The following is a 17,506-nucleotide window of genomic DNA, read 5'->3' on the forward strand; positions in this document are numbered from 1 at the left end:
TGCTACAGGTATGTATCATTCACTTTCTCCGAGGACAAGCAGGCTGCTTGTTCTCACGACTGGGGTATCCCTAGCTCTCAGGCTCACTCAAAACAAGAACCCAGGTCAATTGAACCTCGCAACGGCGAGGGTACAACAGAAAATTGACCTACGAAGAACAACTAACTGAGAGTGCAGCCTGACCAGAATAAATTCGGGTCCTAGAGGGTGGAGTTGGATTTACACCCCAAACAGATTCTGCAGCACCGACTGCCCGAACCGACTGTCGCGTCGGGTATCCTGCTGGAGGCAGTAATGTGATGTGAATGTGTGGACAGATGACCACGTCGCAGCCTTGCAGATCTCTTCAATAGTGGCTGACTTCAAGTGGGCCACCAACGCTGCCATGGCTCTGACACTATGAGCCGTGACATGACCCTCAAGAGCCAGCCCAGCCTGGGCATAAGTGAAGGAAATGCAATCTGCTAGCCAATTGGAGATGGTGCGTTTCCCGACAGCGACCCCTAGCCTGTTAGGGTCAAAAGAAATAAACAATTGGGCGGACTGTCTGTGGGGCTGTGTCCGCTCCAAGTAGAAGGCCAATGCTCTCTTGCAGTCCAATGTGTGCAACTGACGTTCAGCAGGGCGGGTATGCGGCCTGGGAAAGAATGTTGGCAAGACAATTGACTGGTTAAGATGGAACTCCGACACCACCTTTGGCAGGAACTTTGGGTGGGTGCGGAGCACTACTCGGTTGTGATGAAATTTGGTATATGGGGCATGAGCTACCAGGGCTTGAAGCTCACTGACCCTACGAGCTGAAGTAACTGCCACCAAGAAAATGACCTTCCAGGTCAAGTACTTCAGATGGCAGGTATTCAGTGGCTCAAAAGGAGGTTTCATCAGCTGGGTGAGGACGACGTTGAGATCCCATGACACTGTGGGAGGCTTGATAGGGGGCTTTGACAAAAGCAAGCCTCTCATGAATCGAACGACTAAAGGCTCTCCAGAGATGGCTTTACCTTCCACACGATAATGGTAAGCACTAATCGCACTAAGGTGATTCCTTACTGAGTTGGTCTTGAGGCCAGACTCTGATAAGTGCAGAAGGTATTCAAGCAGGTTCTGTGCAGGGCAAGAACGAGGTTCTAGGGCCTTGCTCTCACACCAAACGACAAACCTCCTCCACTTGAAAAAGTAACTCTTTTTAGTGGAATCCTTCCTAGAGGCAAGCAAGACACGGGAGACACCCTCAGACAGACCCAACGCAGTGAAGTCTACGCCCTCAACATCCAGGCCGTGAGAGCCAGGGACTGAAGGTTGGGGTGCAGCAACGCTCCGTCGTTCTGCGAGATGAGAGTCGGAAAACACTCCAATCTCCACGGTTCTTCTGAGGACAACTCCAGAAGAAGAGGGAACCAGATCTGACGGGGCCAAAAGGGCGCTATCAGGATCATGGTGCCGTGGTCTTGCTTGAGCTTCAGTAAGGTCTTCCCCACCAAAGGTATGGGAGGATAAGCATACAGGAGGCCGGTCCCCCAATGGAGGAGAAAGGCATCCGACGCCAGTCTGCCGTGTGCCTGTAGTCTGGAACAGAACAGAGGCAGCTTGTGGTTGGTCTGAGAGGCGAAAAGGTCCACCGAGGGGGTGCCCCACTCTCGGAAGATCTTGCGTACCACTCTGGAATGGAGCGACCACTCGTGCGGTTGCATGACTCTGCTCAGTCTGTCGGCCAGACTGTTGTTTACACCTGCCAGGTATGTGGCTTGGAGGAGCATGCCGAACTGGCAAGCCCAACGCCACATGCCCACGGCTTCCTGACACAAGGGGCGAGATCCGGTTACCCCCTGCTTGTTGGTGTAATACACTGCAACCTGATTGTCTGTCCGAATTTGGATAATTTGGCAGGACAACCGATCCCTGAAAGACTTCAGTGCGTTCCAGATCGCTCGGAGCTCCAGGAGGTTGATCTGCAGATCCTTTTCCTGGAGGGACCACAGACCCTGGGTGTGAAGCCCATCGACATGAGCTCCCCACCCCAGGCGAGATGCATCCGTCGTCAGCACTTTCATGGGCTGTGGAATTTGGAATGGACGTCCCAGGGTCAAATTGGTCCGAATGGTCCACCAGAGCAGTGAAGTGCTGCAACTGGTGGAGAGGCGGATGACATCTTCTAGATTCCCGGTGGCTTGAACCCACTGGGAAGCTAGGGTCCATTGAGCAGATCTCATGTGAAGACGAGCCATGGGAGTCACATGAACTGTAGAGGCCATATGACCCAGAAGTCTCAACATCTGCCGAGCTGTGACCTGCTGAGACGCTCCAGTCTGCGAAGCCAGGGCCAGGAGGTTGTTGGCCCTCGCCTCGGGAAGGAAGGCCTGAGCCGTCTGGGTATTCAGCAGAGCTCCTATGAATTCCAGAGACTGAGTTGGCTGGAGATGGGACTTTGGGTAATTTATCACAAACCCCAGCAGCTCCAGAAGTTGAATAGTGCACTGCATGGACCGGAGGGCTCCTGCCTCCGAGGTGCTCTTGACCAGCCAATCGTCGAGATATGGAAACACGTGCACTCCCAGCTTGCGTAGGTAGGCCGCTACCACCACGAGGCACTTTGTAAACACTCGTGGGGCAGAGGCGAGCCCAAAGGGCAGCACACAATACTGAAAGTGACATGCGCCCAGGCGGAATCTGAGATACTGTCTGTGAGCTGGCAGTATCGGGATGTGAGTGTATGCGTCCTTTAAATCCAGGGAACATAGCCAATCGTTTTTCTGAATCATTGGCAGAAGGGTGCCCAAGGAAAGCATCCTGAACTTTTCTTTGACCAGGAATTTGTTCAGGCCTCTCAGGTCTAGGATGGGACGCATCCCCCCTGTTTTCTTTTCCACAAGGAAGTACCTGGAATAGAATCCCTGCCCTTCCTGCCCAGGTGGTACGGGCTCGACCGCATTGGCGCTGAGAAGGGCGGAGAGTTCCTCTGCAAGTACCTGCTTGTGATGGGAGCTGAAGGATTGAGCTCCCGGAGGACAATTTGGTGGCAAGGAGGCCAAATTCAGGGCGTATCCGCACCGCACTATTTGGAGAACCCACTGATCGGAGGTAATGAGAGGCCACCTTTGGTGAAAAAATTTTAACCTCCCTCCGACCGGCAGATCGTCCGGTACGGACACTTTGAGGGCGGCTATGTTCCCGTGGATCCAGTCAAAAGCCCCTCCCCGGCTTTTGCTGTGGAGGCGCAGGGGGCTGCTTAGGCGCACGCTGTTGACGAGAACGAGCGCGCTGGGGCTGTCCCTGTGCCTGACGAGGCCTTCGGGCCAGCTGGGTGAACCTACGCTTTGCAAAAGAATAGGGTGCAGCCTGCCGGGTCCGGGAAAAACGTCCACCTGCTGAGGTGGATGCTGAAGGCGCCCGGTGGGAGAGCTTGTCGAGGGCGGTTTCCCGCTGATGCAGTTGGTCCACCAGCTGCTCGACCTTCACACCAAAAATGTTATCCCCCCGGCAAGGGACGTCGGCCAGTCTCTGCTGGGTGCGGTTGTCCAGGTCAGAGGCACGCAGCCATGAGAGCCTGCGCATCACTATACCTTGGGCCGCAGCATGAGATGCCACGTCACAGGTGTCATAGATACCCCTGGACAGGAACTTTCGACACGCCTTCAGCTGCCTGACCACCTCCTGATAAGGCCTGGACTGCTCCGGCGGGAGCTTATCGACCAGGTCCGCCAGTTGCTTCACATTGTTCCGCATGTGGATGCTCGTATAGAGCTGGTATGACTGGATGCGGGTCACGAGCATGGAGGATTGGTAGGCCTTCCTCCCAAACGAGTCCAGAGTGCGAGACTCCCGCCCCGGGGGCGCCGAGGCGGTATCCCTCGAACTCTGTGCCCTCTTGAGAGCAGAATCCACGACCGCCGAGTCATGGGGCAATTGGGGCCGCATTAACTCTGGGTCCGAGTGGATTCTGTACTGGGACTCTGCTTTCTTGGGAATGGTGGGATTAGATAATGGTCTCATCCAGTTCCGAAGCAGTGTCTCTTTGAGGACATTGTGCAGCGGCACCGTGGAGGACTCTCTAGGTGGTGATGGATAGTCGAGGACCTCGAGCATCTCAGCCCTCGGCTCATCCACAGAGACCACGGGGAAGGGAATGCAAATCGACATGTCCCTTACAAAGGAGGCAAATGAGAGACTCTCAGGAGGCGAGAGCTTCCTCTCTGGTGAAGGCGTGGGGTCCGAGGGAAGACCCGCAGACTCCTCTGAGGAGAAATATCTGGGGTCCTCCTCTTCCCCCCACGAGGCCTCTTCCTCGGTATCGGACATGAGCTCATGTAGCTGAGTCCTGAACCGGGCCCGGCTCGACGTTGAGGCACCAAGGCCTCGGTGTCGTCGAGCGGTGGACTCCCGCGCCGGCGGGGACGAAGCTCCCTCCATCGATGTCGACGGGGACTCCACCTGCGTGGCGGTCGAGACCGGTGCCGCAAGCGGCGGCGGCGTCTACGGCCTCGGCACCAGGCTAGAGCTCGCCGGCGCCACAGTCATCGGCGCCGAGGGCGCAAGCACCCCCGGCGCCGGCACAGCCTGGCGCATCAGCCCTTCCAGGATCCCCGGAAGGATGGCTCGGAGGCACTCGTCCAGGCCCGCTGTCGGGAAAGACGTGGGGGCCGGTAGAGGCGTCGGTGCCGGAAGCTGCTCGGGTCCAGGAGACTGCACCGAAGTGCTGGGACCCTGACGTGTCGGTACCTCCACCACCGAGGGAGACCTTTCCTCTCGACGCGGACGCTTCGGCGTCGACTCCTCCCCGGTACCGAGTGTCGAGGGCGACCGGTGACGGTGCTTCTTAGCCTTCTTGCGGTGCCCGTCACCGGTGCCAGGTGGTATGGAGGAGGAGGAGGTCGATCCCCCTCGGTCCCGAGGAACCGGGTCAGACAGGGTTCGGTCCAGAGGGCCACGGGCTGAGGGAGTGACCGGGGCCGACTGCCCACGCGGCCTCTCACCCTACCCTCACCGGAGGACCGGCGGGCCGACGGGACCTGTTCTCCTGGGGTCGATGCCATCGGTGCCGATTTCTCGGGCATTGATACCGGTACCGAAGGACTGGGCGTCGATACCGATGCCGTCGAGGTCGACGTCGAGGGGCCGGCGCAAGTTCCAAAAAGACGGTCCCGCAGAACTTGCCTCGCAACCTGAGTCCGTTTCCGGAGACAGAGACACAGAGAACACGACTTGATATTGTGCTCCGGCCCGAGGCACTGGAGGCACCAAGCGTGGGTGTCGGTCTGCGAGATCGGCCGGCCGCACCAACCACACTTCTTAAATCCACTCGGGACCTTCGAGGACATCGACGGAAAAATCGCGTCGGCGAAGTTAAAGTCGTCGATGGTGGCGGAAATCACACCTCGGAAAAATAAATCGATCGCGCGGCCACAAGGCCGCAACGTGACGCCCTCGCTAGAAAACGAGGGAAAAGGAGCGCGTGCTCTCTTTTTTTTTTTTTTTGGAAAAAAGAAACTGGAGCGCGCGGCAACAAAAACTTAACGAAAAATAGCAAAATCGCGTAAACGCAACGGTCTTTCCGGGGCTGCGAAGAGAGAGCGGCGACGACACAACTCTCTCCAGGCGCGGAAAAGAAAAGACTGGCGGGAACGGTCACGCACGGGCGGGAAGACGGCCGCGCATGCGCGGTGGCCGTGCCCTGCGTGCGGACCGCCCGCGAAGCTTCTTCCGGTTGGTGGGGGCTGCCGCGGACGTCACCCAGTCGTGAGAACAAGCAGCCTGCTTCTCCTCGGAGAAACTGAATTACAGTGAGTTTTTCATCTCTTGAAAATGGGATCTAGTCTGTCCAGGACTGCCCTGTGATTACCAGCTGTTTCTTCTAGAAAGTTCAGGGTTTTCAGTTTCTTTCTCAGCAGACTAGAGTCGCAAGTGTGAAGATACCAGCTGGACTGGATTGCTCTGGGCTTATGTGGTGGTGAAGCTGGAGCAAGCAAGGCAGAGAAGACAGAGAGAGAATACACTAAAAAGATGAAGGAAGAAGGAAGAGTAGGAATAAACAGTGGAGCAAACTGAAAAGAAAAAGTGGCAGAACAAATCCGTGGGAGCAGAAGTAAAACAACTGCAATGTGCTGGGATATACCAGCATCAACAAGGTGACCAACACAGTGAAGAGGAAAGGGAGAAAAGAGTGAAAGATAAGAACTAGTATACCCTCCTAGTTAGTGTAAGATGCTCTATCGTATTGTAAAATAATAACTGTAAAATAATCTGCACCATTCTTTAAGAAATATGTGAAGTAACATCAGTGGGAAACTTGACTTAAATCATGTTTTTTTTCTGGATGATTTAAATCAAAATATCCTAACCCTTAATATACAACCAACTCACTCGCTAATCAGGTTGATTTTCTAATGGATCAAAAAGAAACAGCATTGTTGCTCACCTGTAAAACAACTGCTCTTAATAGACAACAGGACTGATCAGGTACATAACTGGCTGGTATCAATGGAACAGGTCTCCCAGAATTCAGAATTTAGTATAAAGTTCTGAGAATGTGTGGTCTTCTTGCACACAGTGGTCTCTTCAGTTCATGCATGCAACTTCCAGGGGAATGGGAGCAATTTTGTGCCTGATCAATCCTGCTATCTACAAAAACACCTGTTATAGATGAACAAAAAATACTTTTTCTGTTGACAAACAGGATTGAGTCAGGCATAAAAGTGGATGATTCCCAAATTTAGGGCTGCACACATCTTTACATATTGTCACAAATTTAGGGGCAGCCCACACTGAAAAAGTGCAAGAATTGCTACACCACACAGACATATTACCCATGACAGTTTGACCAAAGGCACTTTTCTTTATTATGGCTTGGTCCAAGCAGTAGTGCAACGTAAAGATATGAAGCAAGGACCAAGTCAGTGCAAAATGTTTATAATGTGCCCAAAATGTACAATAACTTCCTTCACAATCTCGAACACATTAATTAGAACATAAACACTTAACTGAAATTTCAATATGCGATTCACTCTTGACCACTATGCAGCAGTTATTCCTGGCCACTGTCCAACGAGGTTCCCCAGTTTGTAATCTGCTTCAGGGATCTGCTGTGGGCTTCCAATAACCACATATGAAGATACTAGTGCCCATAATGGTAAAGATCCTAATGCGTTTGCGACTATGAAGGCAGTTATTACTCAAATGTTCTGAGCACATTATGAACATTCTGAGTTGGACACTGGACACTAGTTTCACAGACATCTGAGACCGATGATGTGTGTATATTTTTTTTAAAAATGCCACACAGTGAGCTGTTCTGAGCTTACATATAGGATGTAACAATGGATATAAGCGGCTTCTTTAAATTTCTGCTGCTCATCACTGATGGTCTCTTATTAAATAATTTAGATTTAATCATTTTATGAGAGCTGTTTTCTCCAAATATAATTCAAGTGTAATTACTCCGGGATGCACTCTGCTCACCCACAGCCAGCTCTGCCTCCCGCGTGCAGACCAGACTGTCCTCCACCATTGATCCACCGTGTGACCCGTAGCCCAGAACCTTCTCACCGCTTTTCGTTGCTGCGTGCCAGTTGCCAGCACACAATTTCGCCGCCATTGGGAAGCCCAGCACAAAGCAACACCGGAGGACCCCACTAGAAATCCACAGAAGGGAAAGGAAGCCAAAAGAAAGGTATGGAATTGCTGCTCTCTATGGAGCTCCCCACTCAGGCGTCCATCACTAAAGATGATGTCACTTTCTCCCCATCTCCCATCCATTTTAAATGTGCTTCTATGTAATTTCATGGCATACTCCTAGTCTTTATACTTTTCAAAAGAATAAACAATCAATTCTTGTTTATAAGTTCCACTCTATTCAGGATTTTAGAAACCATCACACCACCCCTCAGTCGAGCAAATGGGACTACATGGATGGATGCAGCCATGTGACCCAGCATCTACCAAATAAGATTTGGCCAGGGACATCACTGAAATTTGAATGTTGCAGCTATGTCCTCCGGCATGAATTTTGTCCAGAATGGCCCTTATAAAGGAAAAGCTTTTTGCAGGGTACAAAATAGATTTCACAAAGTTGATAATAAAAACTTTTTATTTCCGATCTGACGAAGAAGGGCAACCTTCGAAAGCTAATCAAGAAATGTATTAAGTTATGTCCAATAAAAAAGGTATCATCTTATTTTCTTTTCCATGTTTTATTTTGTTTGATTTCTATTGATAACCTTAAGAGTGGACTAACACTGCTACCACACTCCTCTACAAAGTTGATAAGAAGCCAGATTCTGGAACTGGTGAATTATCTTCTTTTTTTGAGGGCTAGAAAAAGGGTTTTCTGAAGAAACGACTAGAAGACAGTCAAAGTATAGGAAAACTAGATGACCTTGCTTGTAGATGTGAGTGGTTACCACTACGGGGCATTATGGCCATTACATTAAAAATACATGTGTAAATAGCAGCATTTATATGTGTATGTGTAAATGAAGATTTTAGAAAGCTGCTATTACAAATAGAGATTTCAATGGGTCATGGTTTGGGCAAGACTAAATCTATATACACATTCTCCATTTTACAAAGGGAATACATGAATAAGGGGTAGAATAATGTCCACATATGGTTTTACACTAGCTCAAAGGAATGCATAGGTTTTTTTTTTAACTGTGCTCATTTTAGTCAGGGCTTTACATTAAGGAAAAATTGCAATCACTACTTAACTGGCAGTACTTTCACACACAGGTTTGTAAAAGGGGCACCACTTACATATGGAAGTTGTAAAACTACTACATCCATGTGTAAGTGCCAACAACTCCATGTGAAAGTTTCCAGGACCATTCTGTTCATTTTTAAAATGTGTATATTTCTAAGATGACTACTACACATGCTGGCAAATGCACGGACACTCCTGCAGTCTTTTGGATGAGGAAATAACCTGAAGCAGAAAGATTGATTCATTTCCTATGACAAGACTGGCCTTATGGCACTGGACTGAAGAAGGAGACGGATTTCTAACAATCTGGTGTGAGCATAGGAGAGCCAAGCCCAGCATACGTGCCGATCTGCATGCTGGGCAATGAACCTAAGTCGATGGTTGTTCAGACTATATCTAAGACCCAGGAACCTGTAGTGACATTCTTCCAAGTTGGAAGATGTGAACATGACCTCACAGAGGAATGGCAGGCTGTATATTGAGGAGATATTCTAGCTGCAATAAAAGGTTGTAATCAAAAAATAGCTTTTTTTTTTTTTTTTTTTTTTTAACTAAGTGGGCATAACCTGCCTTGTTTGAGCCCTCTTTTGTTGGAAAGGTTTGACAAAGACAAGACCTTGTATCTGCTGAGGTTGGTTTTGGCAAGAGTAATAAAAACCTTTGCAGTACTGACTTGTTTCTGTCACCTTTTCTCCAAATAAAGAATCTCCTGTGCAAGGATGCCAATTTGTAATAGGCATCTTCATGCAATACAAATGCCTGTAACCAAGCTAGATGCCTGGTGACAGCAGCAGAAGCAGGAACTCTGGATGAAGTGTCAAAGACACCATACACTGTGCCTCAGATGGTTCTCGATGGGCGGTATAACTAGAATTAAATAAACTTGAAAATTTTGGATGGAAAAAAAAAACCCTGTACTTTTTTGAAAGACTGTATATGCATGTATTTGACCAAAGAAATTTGCTGACCTGCTGGAATGCAGACAGAAAGCATGGCACTGTGAAATACTTTATTGCCCAAATGGTCTAAGAGACATGGATTTTTACCAGATGTACTGGAAAACTCTCTGTATTTCACATTCATCATTTTAGAGGTAGGCTGCAAAGCAGAAAGAAGATTTTTTTTTTTTTTTTTTTTTTTTTTTTAAACAGGGTGCCTAGGTTAATAGAGCAGGAAGGAATTGTGGTGTTGACTTTTGTGTGTGTTCAAGAGCAAGCTTAAATATTAGAGCAACTTCACCTACACTCCTCTATCTTCAACTGAGTGGAAAAGACAAAACTAAAGAGCTTAGACTGCATACGGGAAGGGCCACACATGCTCAGAACTTTAAACTAAGGGGTCCTTATACAAAGGCGCGCTGAAAAATGGATTGAGGTAGTGTAGGCGCGGGTTTTGGGCGTGCGCTGATCCAATTTTTAGCACACCTGTAAAAAAGGGCTTTTTAAAATTTTTGCCAAAAATGGATGGGCGGCAAAATGAAAATTGCCATGTGTCCATTTTGGGTCTGAGACCTTACCGCCAGCCATTGACCTAGCAGTAAAGACTCAAGTGGTAACCGGGTGGTAATGACCTACGTGCACAAAATGCCACTTGGCACGCATCCGTTGCGCGCACCTGAAAATAAAAAATATTTTTCAGACGCGCGCCAAAAATGAAATTACCGCAAGTCACACAGTAGTCAGGCAGTAACTAAATTTTGGCGCATGTTGGGCGCGCTTAGACACTTACGTGGCTTAGTAAAAGGGCCCCTAAGTTCTGAGCTCTAAGAAAGCTGTTCTATTGCAGCAACATGCAATGATGTCACCTACTCATTTGCCAGAATCAGTCCTGCTTGTCAATGGAAAATGTCATTTACATAGTAACATAGTAGATGACGGCAGAAAAAGACCTGCATGGTCCATCCAGTCTGCCCAAGACAAACTCATATGTGTATACCTTACCTTGAATTGAATTTGTACCTGTCCTTTTCAGGGCACAGACCATATAAGTCTGCCCAGCAGTATTTCCCGCCTCCCAACCACCAGTCCCGCCTCCCATCACCGGCTCTGGTACAGACCGTATAAGTCTGCCTTCCCCTATCCTCGCCTCCCAACCACCACCCCCTCTGCCACCCAATTTCAGCTAAGCTTCTGAGGATCCATTCCTTCTGCACAGGATTCCTCTATGCATATCCCACGCATGTTTGAACTCCGTTACCATTTTCATCTCCACCACCTCCCGCGGGAGGGCATTCCAAGCGTCCACCACCCTCTCCGTGAAAAAATACTTCCTGACATCTTTCCTGAGTCTGCCCCCCTTCAATCTCATTTCATGTCCTCTCGTTCTACCGCCTTCCCATCTCCGGAAAAGGTTCATTTGCGGATTAATACCTTTCAAATATTTGAACATCTGTATCATATCACCCCTGTTCCTCCTTTCCTCTAGGGTATACATGTTCAGGTCAGCAAGCCTCTCTTCATACGTCTTGGAACGTAAATCCCATACCATCCTCGTAGCTTTTCTTTGCACCGCTTCCATTTTTTTAACATCCTTCGCAAGATACGGCCTCCAAAACTGAACACAATACTCCAGGTGGGGCCTCACCAATGTCTTATACAGGGGCATTAAAACCTCCTTTCTTCTGCTGGTCACTCCTCTCTCTATACAGCCTAGCAATCTTCTAGCTACGGCCACCGCCTTGTCGCACTGTTTCGTCGCCTTCAGGTCCTCAGATACTATCACCCCAAGATCCCTCTCCCTGTCCGTGCCTATCAGACTCTCCCCGCCTAACACATACGTCTCCCTTGGATTTCTACTCCCTAAGTGCATCACTTTGCATTTCTTCGCATTGAATTTTAATTGCCAAACGTTAGACCATTCTTCTAGCTTCTTCAGATCTTTTTTCATGTTTTCCACTCCCTCCAGGGTGTCCACTCTGTTGGAAATCTTGGTGTCATCCGCAAAAAGGCAAACTTTACTTTGTAACCCTTCGGCAATGTCACTCACAAATATATTGAACAGAATCGGCCCCAGCACCGATCCCTGAGGCACTCCACTACTCACCTTTCCCTCCTCCGAGCGAACTCCATTTACCACCACCCTCTGGCGTCTGCCCGTCAACCAGTTCCTAATCCAGTTCACCACTTCGGGTCCTATCTTCAGGCTGTGTAGTTTATTTAAGAGCCTCCTGTGGGGAACCGTGTCAAAAGCCTTGCTGAAATCTAAGTAGATGACGTCCATAGCACGTCCTTGATTTAATTCTCCTGTCACCCAGTCAAAGAATTCAATGAGATTCGTTTGGCACGATTTCCCTTTGGTGAAACCATGTTGTCTCGGATCTTGCAACTTATTGGCTTCCAGGAAATTCACTATCCTTTCCTTCAGCATGGCTTCCATTACTTTTCCAATAACCGAAGTGAGGCTTACCGGCCTGTAGTTTCCAGCTTCTTCCCTATCCCCACTATTGTGAAGAGGGACCACCTCCGCTGTTCTCCAATCCCTCGGAACCTCTCCCGTCTCCAAGGATTTATTAAACAAGTCTTTAAGAGGACCCGCCAGAACCTCTCTGAGCTCCCTCAGTATTCTGGGGTGGATCCCGTCCGGCCCCATGGCTTTGTCCACCTTTAGTTTTCCAAGTTGTTGATACACACTCTCTTCTGTGAACGGTGCTCTATCCACCTCATTCTCAGGTGTACTTTTGCCAGTCCCTCGCGGTCCTTCCCCAGGGTTTTCTTCAGTGAAAACAGAACAAAAGTATCTATTTAGCAAATTGGCTTTTTCGTCATCATTTTCTACATAGCGTTTTGTTGTATCTTTTAGTCTCACAATTCCCTTTATAGTCTTTCTCCTTTCACTAATATACCTGAAGAAATTTTTGTCGCCCCTCCTTATATTTCTAGCCATTTGTTCTTCCGCTTGCGCCTTCGCCAGACGTACCTCTCTCTTGGCTTCTTTCAGTTTCAACCGGTATTCCTCCCTGTGTTCCTCCTCTTGAGATTTTCTATATTTCTGGAACGCTAACTCTTTAATCTTTATTTTCTCAGCCACTTGCTTTGAGAACCATATCGGTTTCCTTTTTCTCTTGCTTTTATTTACTCTCCTTACATAAATGTCTGTGGCCCTGTTTATTACTTCTTTTAGCCTGGACCATTGTCCTTCCACTTCTCGTATGTCCTCCCAGCCCATCAGCTCCTTCCTCAGGTATTCTCCCATTTTGTTAAAGTCAGCTCGCTTGAAATCCAGGACTTTGAGTTTAGAGTGGCCGCCATCCACATGAGCCGTTACATCAAAACAAACCGTTTGATGGTCACTGTTTCCCAGGTGTGCAGCCACTCGGACATTTGACACACTATCCCCATTCGTGAGCACCAGATCCAACGTGGCTCCCTCCCTCGTGGGTTCATTCACCATTTGTCTGAGCAGAGCACTTTGGAAAGCATCCACAATCTCTCTACTTCTTTCCGATTTTGCAGACGGAACCTTCCAATCTACATCCGGCAGATTAAAATCTCCCAACAACAGCACCTCTCTTTTCTTCCCCAACTTTTGAATATCAGTGATCAGATCTTTATCCAGTTCCTCCAATTGTGTCGGGGGTCTGTAGACAACACCCACGTGGACCAAGGTTTTATCCTCTCTTGTTAAGGTGATCCATATCGCTTCTTCCTTTCCCCACTTCCCTGTCATTTCAGTTGCTGCGATATCACTTCTCACATACAGAGCTACTCCTCCACCTTTACGTCCCTCTCTATCCTTCCTAAAAAGATTATAGCCTGGTATGTTTACATCCCATTCATGGGAACCATTGAGCCATGTCTCTGTGACTGCAACTATGTCCAAGTCATTCTCCAACATCAGGGCTTGAAGGTCATGAATTTTATTGCTTAGACTGTGAGCATTTGTGGTCATTGCTTTCCAACTACATTTCCTAGTATGTGTTTTGGGTTTAGTGATTTGTGAGTGTCTTTTCTCTTTGGGTACCTTCTCCTCTTTTTGTTCCCTCTTCCTTGCTTTTTATTTTTCTTCTGCTTCAATTTTAGTTTCAGGAACATCACAGTGCTGTAGTGGAGCAAAAGAATTTTGTAGTGGCAACACTTGTGTGGGCGGATGTTTCTGTGTGACATGACGAATTCTGCCTGAGCCTACTGTGAACCATCTGTTCCTTTGTGGTTTTATTCTCTGAGGCAGTGGTGAGAAGTTATGATTCTGTACAGTCCTATAAGTTGCTTTAATTGCATCTAATTCTTGCATTACCTTATATAGCTCTTGTTTTAAAGTAGATAGCTGAAGACAGATAGGACAAGCTTTAAGTTTCCAGATGATTGGCCTTGAAACTAAAGCAGCACAATTATTGCAGAGAATAAAAGTCATCCTGATTGGTTGAAATGGGTATGAACAGGTGTACTATGTTGGAGTTTCAGCCTGCAAGACTGCCTGTGTATGACTGTGGAGTAAAGTTAACGAGGTTTGGTTTGTCTATAAATGAGTGGACAACCCTGGGGTGGGTGGGATTATAAGTCCCAATGGGTCAGCTAAGTGCTGCTATCAAGGGAAATTCTCTAGTTGAATGGACCAAAATGGTAGTGTCTGATCCAGCACTTTACAATTTATTATACTTTTTAAAACTGCCCTAGATATTAATAACTTTCCTTTTAAATAAATCTAGATATTGCCAATAATTATAGCAGTGTCAGCTATGTAAAAATGCCCCTCCCCTCTATCAGAGTTTGGCAGGAACAGAAAGAAAGAAAGAAAGAAAAAGACAGAAAGAGAGGTTTCCCAGTGCTAATTAAATTGATTAAGCAACAAGCCTTAAAAATTTTAGACAATATCAGGTAGGTTTCTCACCTAACGCCAGTCAATTTGAGAAGAAGTATGGGATTTAGGGGTCAGAATAAACCTGTCCTTTTTGCAGGAGCTTGGTTCAGTCCCAGCACCTAACGCCAGTCAATTTGAGAAGAAGTATGGGATTTAGGGGTCAGAATAAACCTGTCCTTTTTGCAGGAGCTTGGTTCAGTCCCAGCACCTAACGCCAGTCAATTTGAGAAGAAGTATGGGATTTAGGGGTCAGAATAAACCTGTCCTTTTTAGGGGTCAGAATAAACCTGTCCTTATCTACACTGGTTCTCTTTTTCCTTAGTACAATTGGGTTAAAAATCAAATTTGCTTATACAGAGCAAGAGATAGCAGAATTTATATAGAGAAAGATTTATTTAAGAAAAAGACTTCCCTTTCATTTGTTAAGGGGCTTGCTATAAAATGGGATAAGTATATTTAGAGTCTGTCGGACTTATTCATAGAAAGAGAAAGTATAGACCAGGTACAATGTAATTCTGCCCCTCAATTGCAGGATGAGAAGGGGAGATGATAGAGTAGAAAAGAATGACTCCACTATCTTATTTATTTATTTATGGTTCATTTGTATCCCACATTTTCCCACACATGCAGGCACAATGTGGCTTACAGAAAATTAGGAAAAATTACAAATTGCCCCACAGCAGTAAGAATGTACGCCTCTTTTTTCTACCCTAGGTGTGAGCTAGTTCTAAACTTCATGACATGTTAAATAAATATGAGGGAATCTAGAATGATTCACTGTTTTATTTAAGAATTTGTTTTAACTATGGCAAGAAGGTGTTCCACAATTCAATTTGTTTTTCCAAAAATGGTAGAAGTACAGCCTGGTCTCAGAGAAACTATTTTAAACAGGTTTATATTTAAACTCTGAGATCAGCATCTCAATTAAACACCAGCCACGGTGTTTAGAAATGTTTCCAAATATTCAGCGCTGGTTGTTATCAGGATAGCAGCGCTGATCATCTGAATAGATCGCAAGTGCTATCCAAATAATGGCAATATTCAGCGCCACTACTTTTCTGTCCTAAGTAGTCTGAATAGTTAGCCGAATAATGACACTGAATATAGCCCCTAATCAAATAATTTCACAATACATCTCGTAATGATTTTCAGCCGTACTATCTAGATAATAGTGCTGAAAATCAGCCGAGGCCCTGCTCAGCAGCAATTATCCAGACGGCTTGTCCTACTATCTGGGCAAGTACTTTTGTATAAATGGATGAACAATTTTTACCAATGACCCTTTAACAACATAAATCTACTTATAGCCAATAATTACACTTATTTCAATTAAAGCAGCAGTATGACCTGAAAGCAAGCCTGAATTGCTGCTTAACCACTTGTACACCTGACTCAGCAAGTTTTAAAGAATATGTTATGCCATTTAAAATAAGAACAGGCTATGCAACTTATCTACAGCATTCAGTTCAATCACTCTACCTTTCATAAGTAGCTCTGTATTCAACACACTGTCTTTCAAAACACAACTGAAGCCACAGACCTTTGCAACTGATTTAGAGAGTTTTCTCTGAAACACCTGCAAAGAATGCTGATGGATATACCTGTTCTTCCTTTGCTTTAAGTTCTTGCTCGATGCTGTCCCTCAGAGTATCTTGCAATACATCCTTTTCTCTGCAGACTGCAATATAACATTCTTGCACTGCAGACATCTCTTGATTTAATGCAGCTAGTTCAGCTCTTAAAAAAGCATATTTTAATAATTTAATATACCACAGATTTCAAAAATCTTGATGTTAACAATGGAAATTTATATATGAAATCATAGCATGGCAAAAATAAAATATAAATAACATAAGCAAAAGAAGACTGAGAAAGTTAAAACATATAAACAACTAACTACAGGTTATTAAGCCAGAATTTTAGAGAACGCTGAAAGGTCACATAATCAAGCTCTTGGCATGGAATGTCACAATGATGGACCCATCAAGGAAAGAGCTTTTTTCTAGACATGTCTGAGCTCAGAATGATCACATAAACGAAGAACAGCTTCATAAGCTGAAAAAGGGCAAGAATACGTGAATACCAGTTCATTTTGGACAAAAAAAAAACATTGAGGACAAGCTTTTAAAGTCCAAACCAATTGGTTCAGGATTTTAAATTATAACCTGATGGCCAGCCAATTAAAATTATATAAAAAGAGAATAATATACAGATACGTATGGGCACCTATAATAACCTCTGAGGTGCAATTCTGAAATATTTGTAATCCTCTCTAAAAGAAATAAAAAAAAATCAGCCAGACTTTGATAAAAGAAGCTCCAGAAGCCCAAATGAGAACCAGCTAATGCTTGCATGGCTTATCAGGTGCTGACTACAAAATTACTCAGTTACGTTACCTTATTTTCATATGAGAGAATCATGAAAAACTGCGCAGACTTACTCCAGACACTTAGGGCCCTGTTTACTAAGCCGAACTATGGACACGCTAACTTTTTAGTGCACGCTAAAGATAGAGACATCCATTATATTCCTATGGGTGTCTCTAGATTTAAAGTGCACTAACAAGTTTGTGTGCCTACAAAGCAGCTTAGTAAACAAGGCCCTTAAAGAAAAAAAGTAAATTAACTGTTAAATCAACCTGGACATGGTCTTACTTCAGTTGTGCTATTTTCTCTTCACAAATCTGGCTAAGCTGCTTTTTTTCAGCCACATACTTCACAGACAGCTCCTCAATTAGATGACTCTTGACATCATCATGGTGCTGTTGATATGTTCTTTCACATCTAATCCAAGATAGCAAAGATTCAAAGCAATACATTCTTATTATGCAAAGGAAAAGGGGATATAAAAATATCACCAAGTTAAACTTTTTTTTTTTTTGGTCATCCTTCCCTATAAGGTCTCATTGCTTATCTTCTAAACTGGTCTCTAGCAATCATAGAAAGTAATTGTATAACCTGTTTTTACACCGTATGTCTTTCTAAAACGTCGAGGTAAAAATCAGCAGAAATTGTAGCT

General features: G+C 46.1%; 1 protein-coding gene across 1 annotated transcript in view; it reads right to left on the minus strand.

Moving 5' to 3' along the window:
• Nucleotides 1-17,506, minus strand: part of CEP152 (centrosomal protein 152) — a 139,960-nt gene that overhangs the window by 62,683 nt on the left and 59,771 nt on the right. The window contains exons 16-17 of the mRNA XM_030189556.1: nucleotides 17,143-17,271; nucleotides 16,090-16,225 (exon numbers count right to left, since the gene is read on the minus strand). Coding sequence (XP_030045416.1) covers nucleotides 16,090-16,225; nucleotides 17,143-17,271 — 265 coding nt within the window. The remainder of the gene's footprint in view (nucleotides 1-16,089; nucleotides 16,226-17,142; nucleotides 17,272-17,506) is intronic.

This window comes from Microcaecilia unicolor, chromosome 1 (genome assembly GCF_901765095.1).
Source record: "Microcaecilia unicolor chromosome 1, aMicUni1.1, whole genome shotgun sequence".
NCBI classification, from domain to species: Eukaryota; Metazoa; Chordata; class Amphibia; order Gymnophiona; family Siphonopidae; genus Microcaecilia; species Microcaecilia unicolor.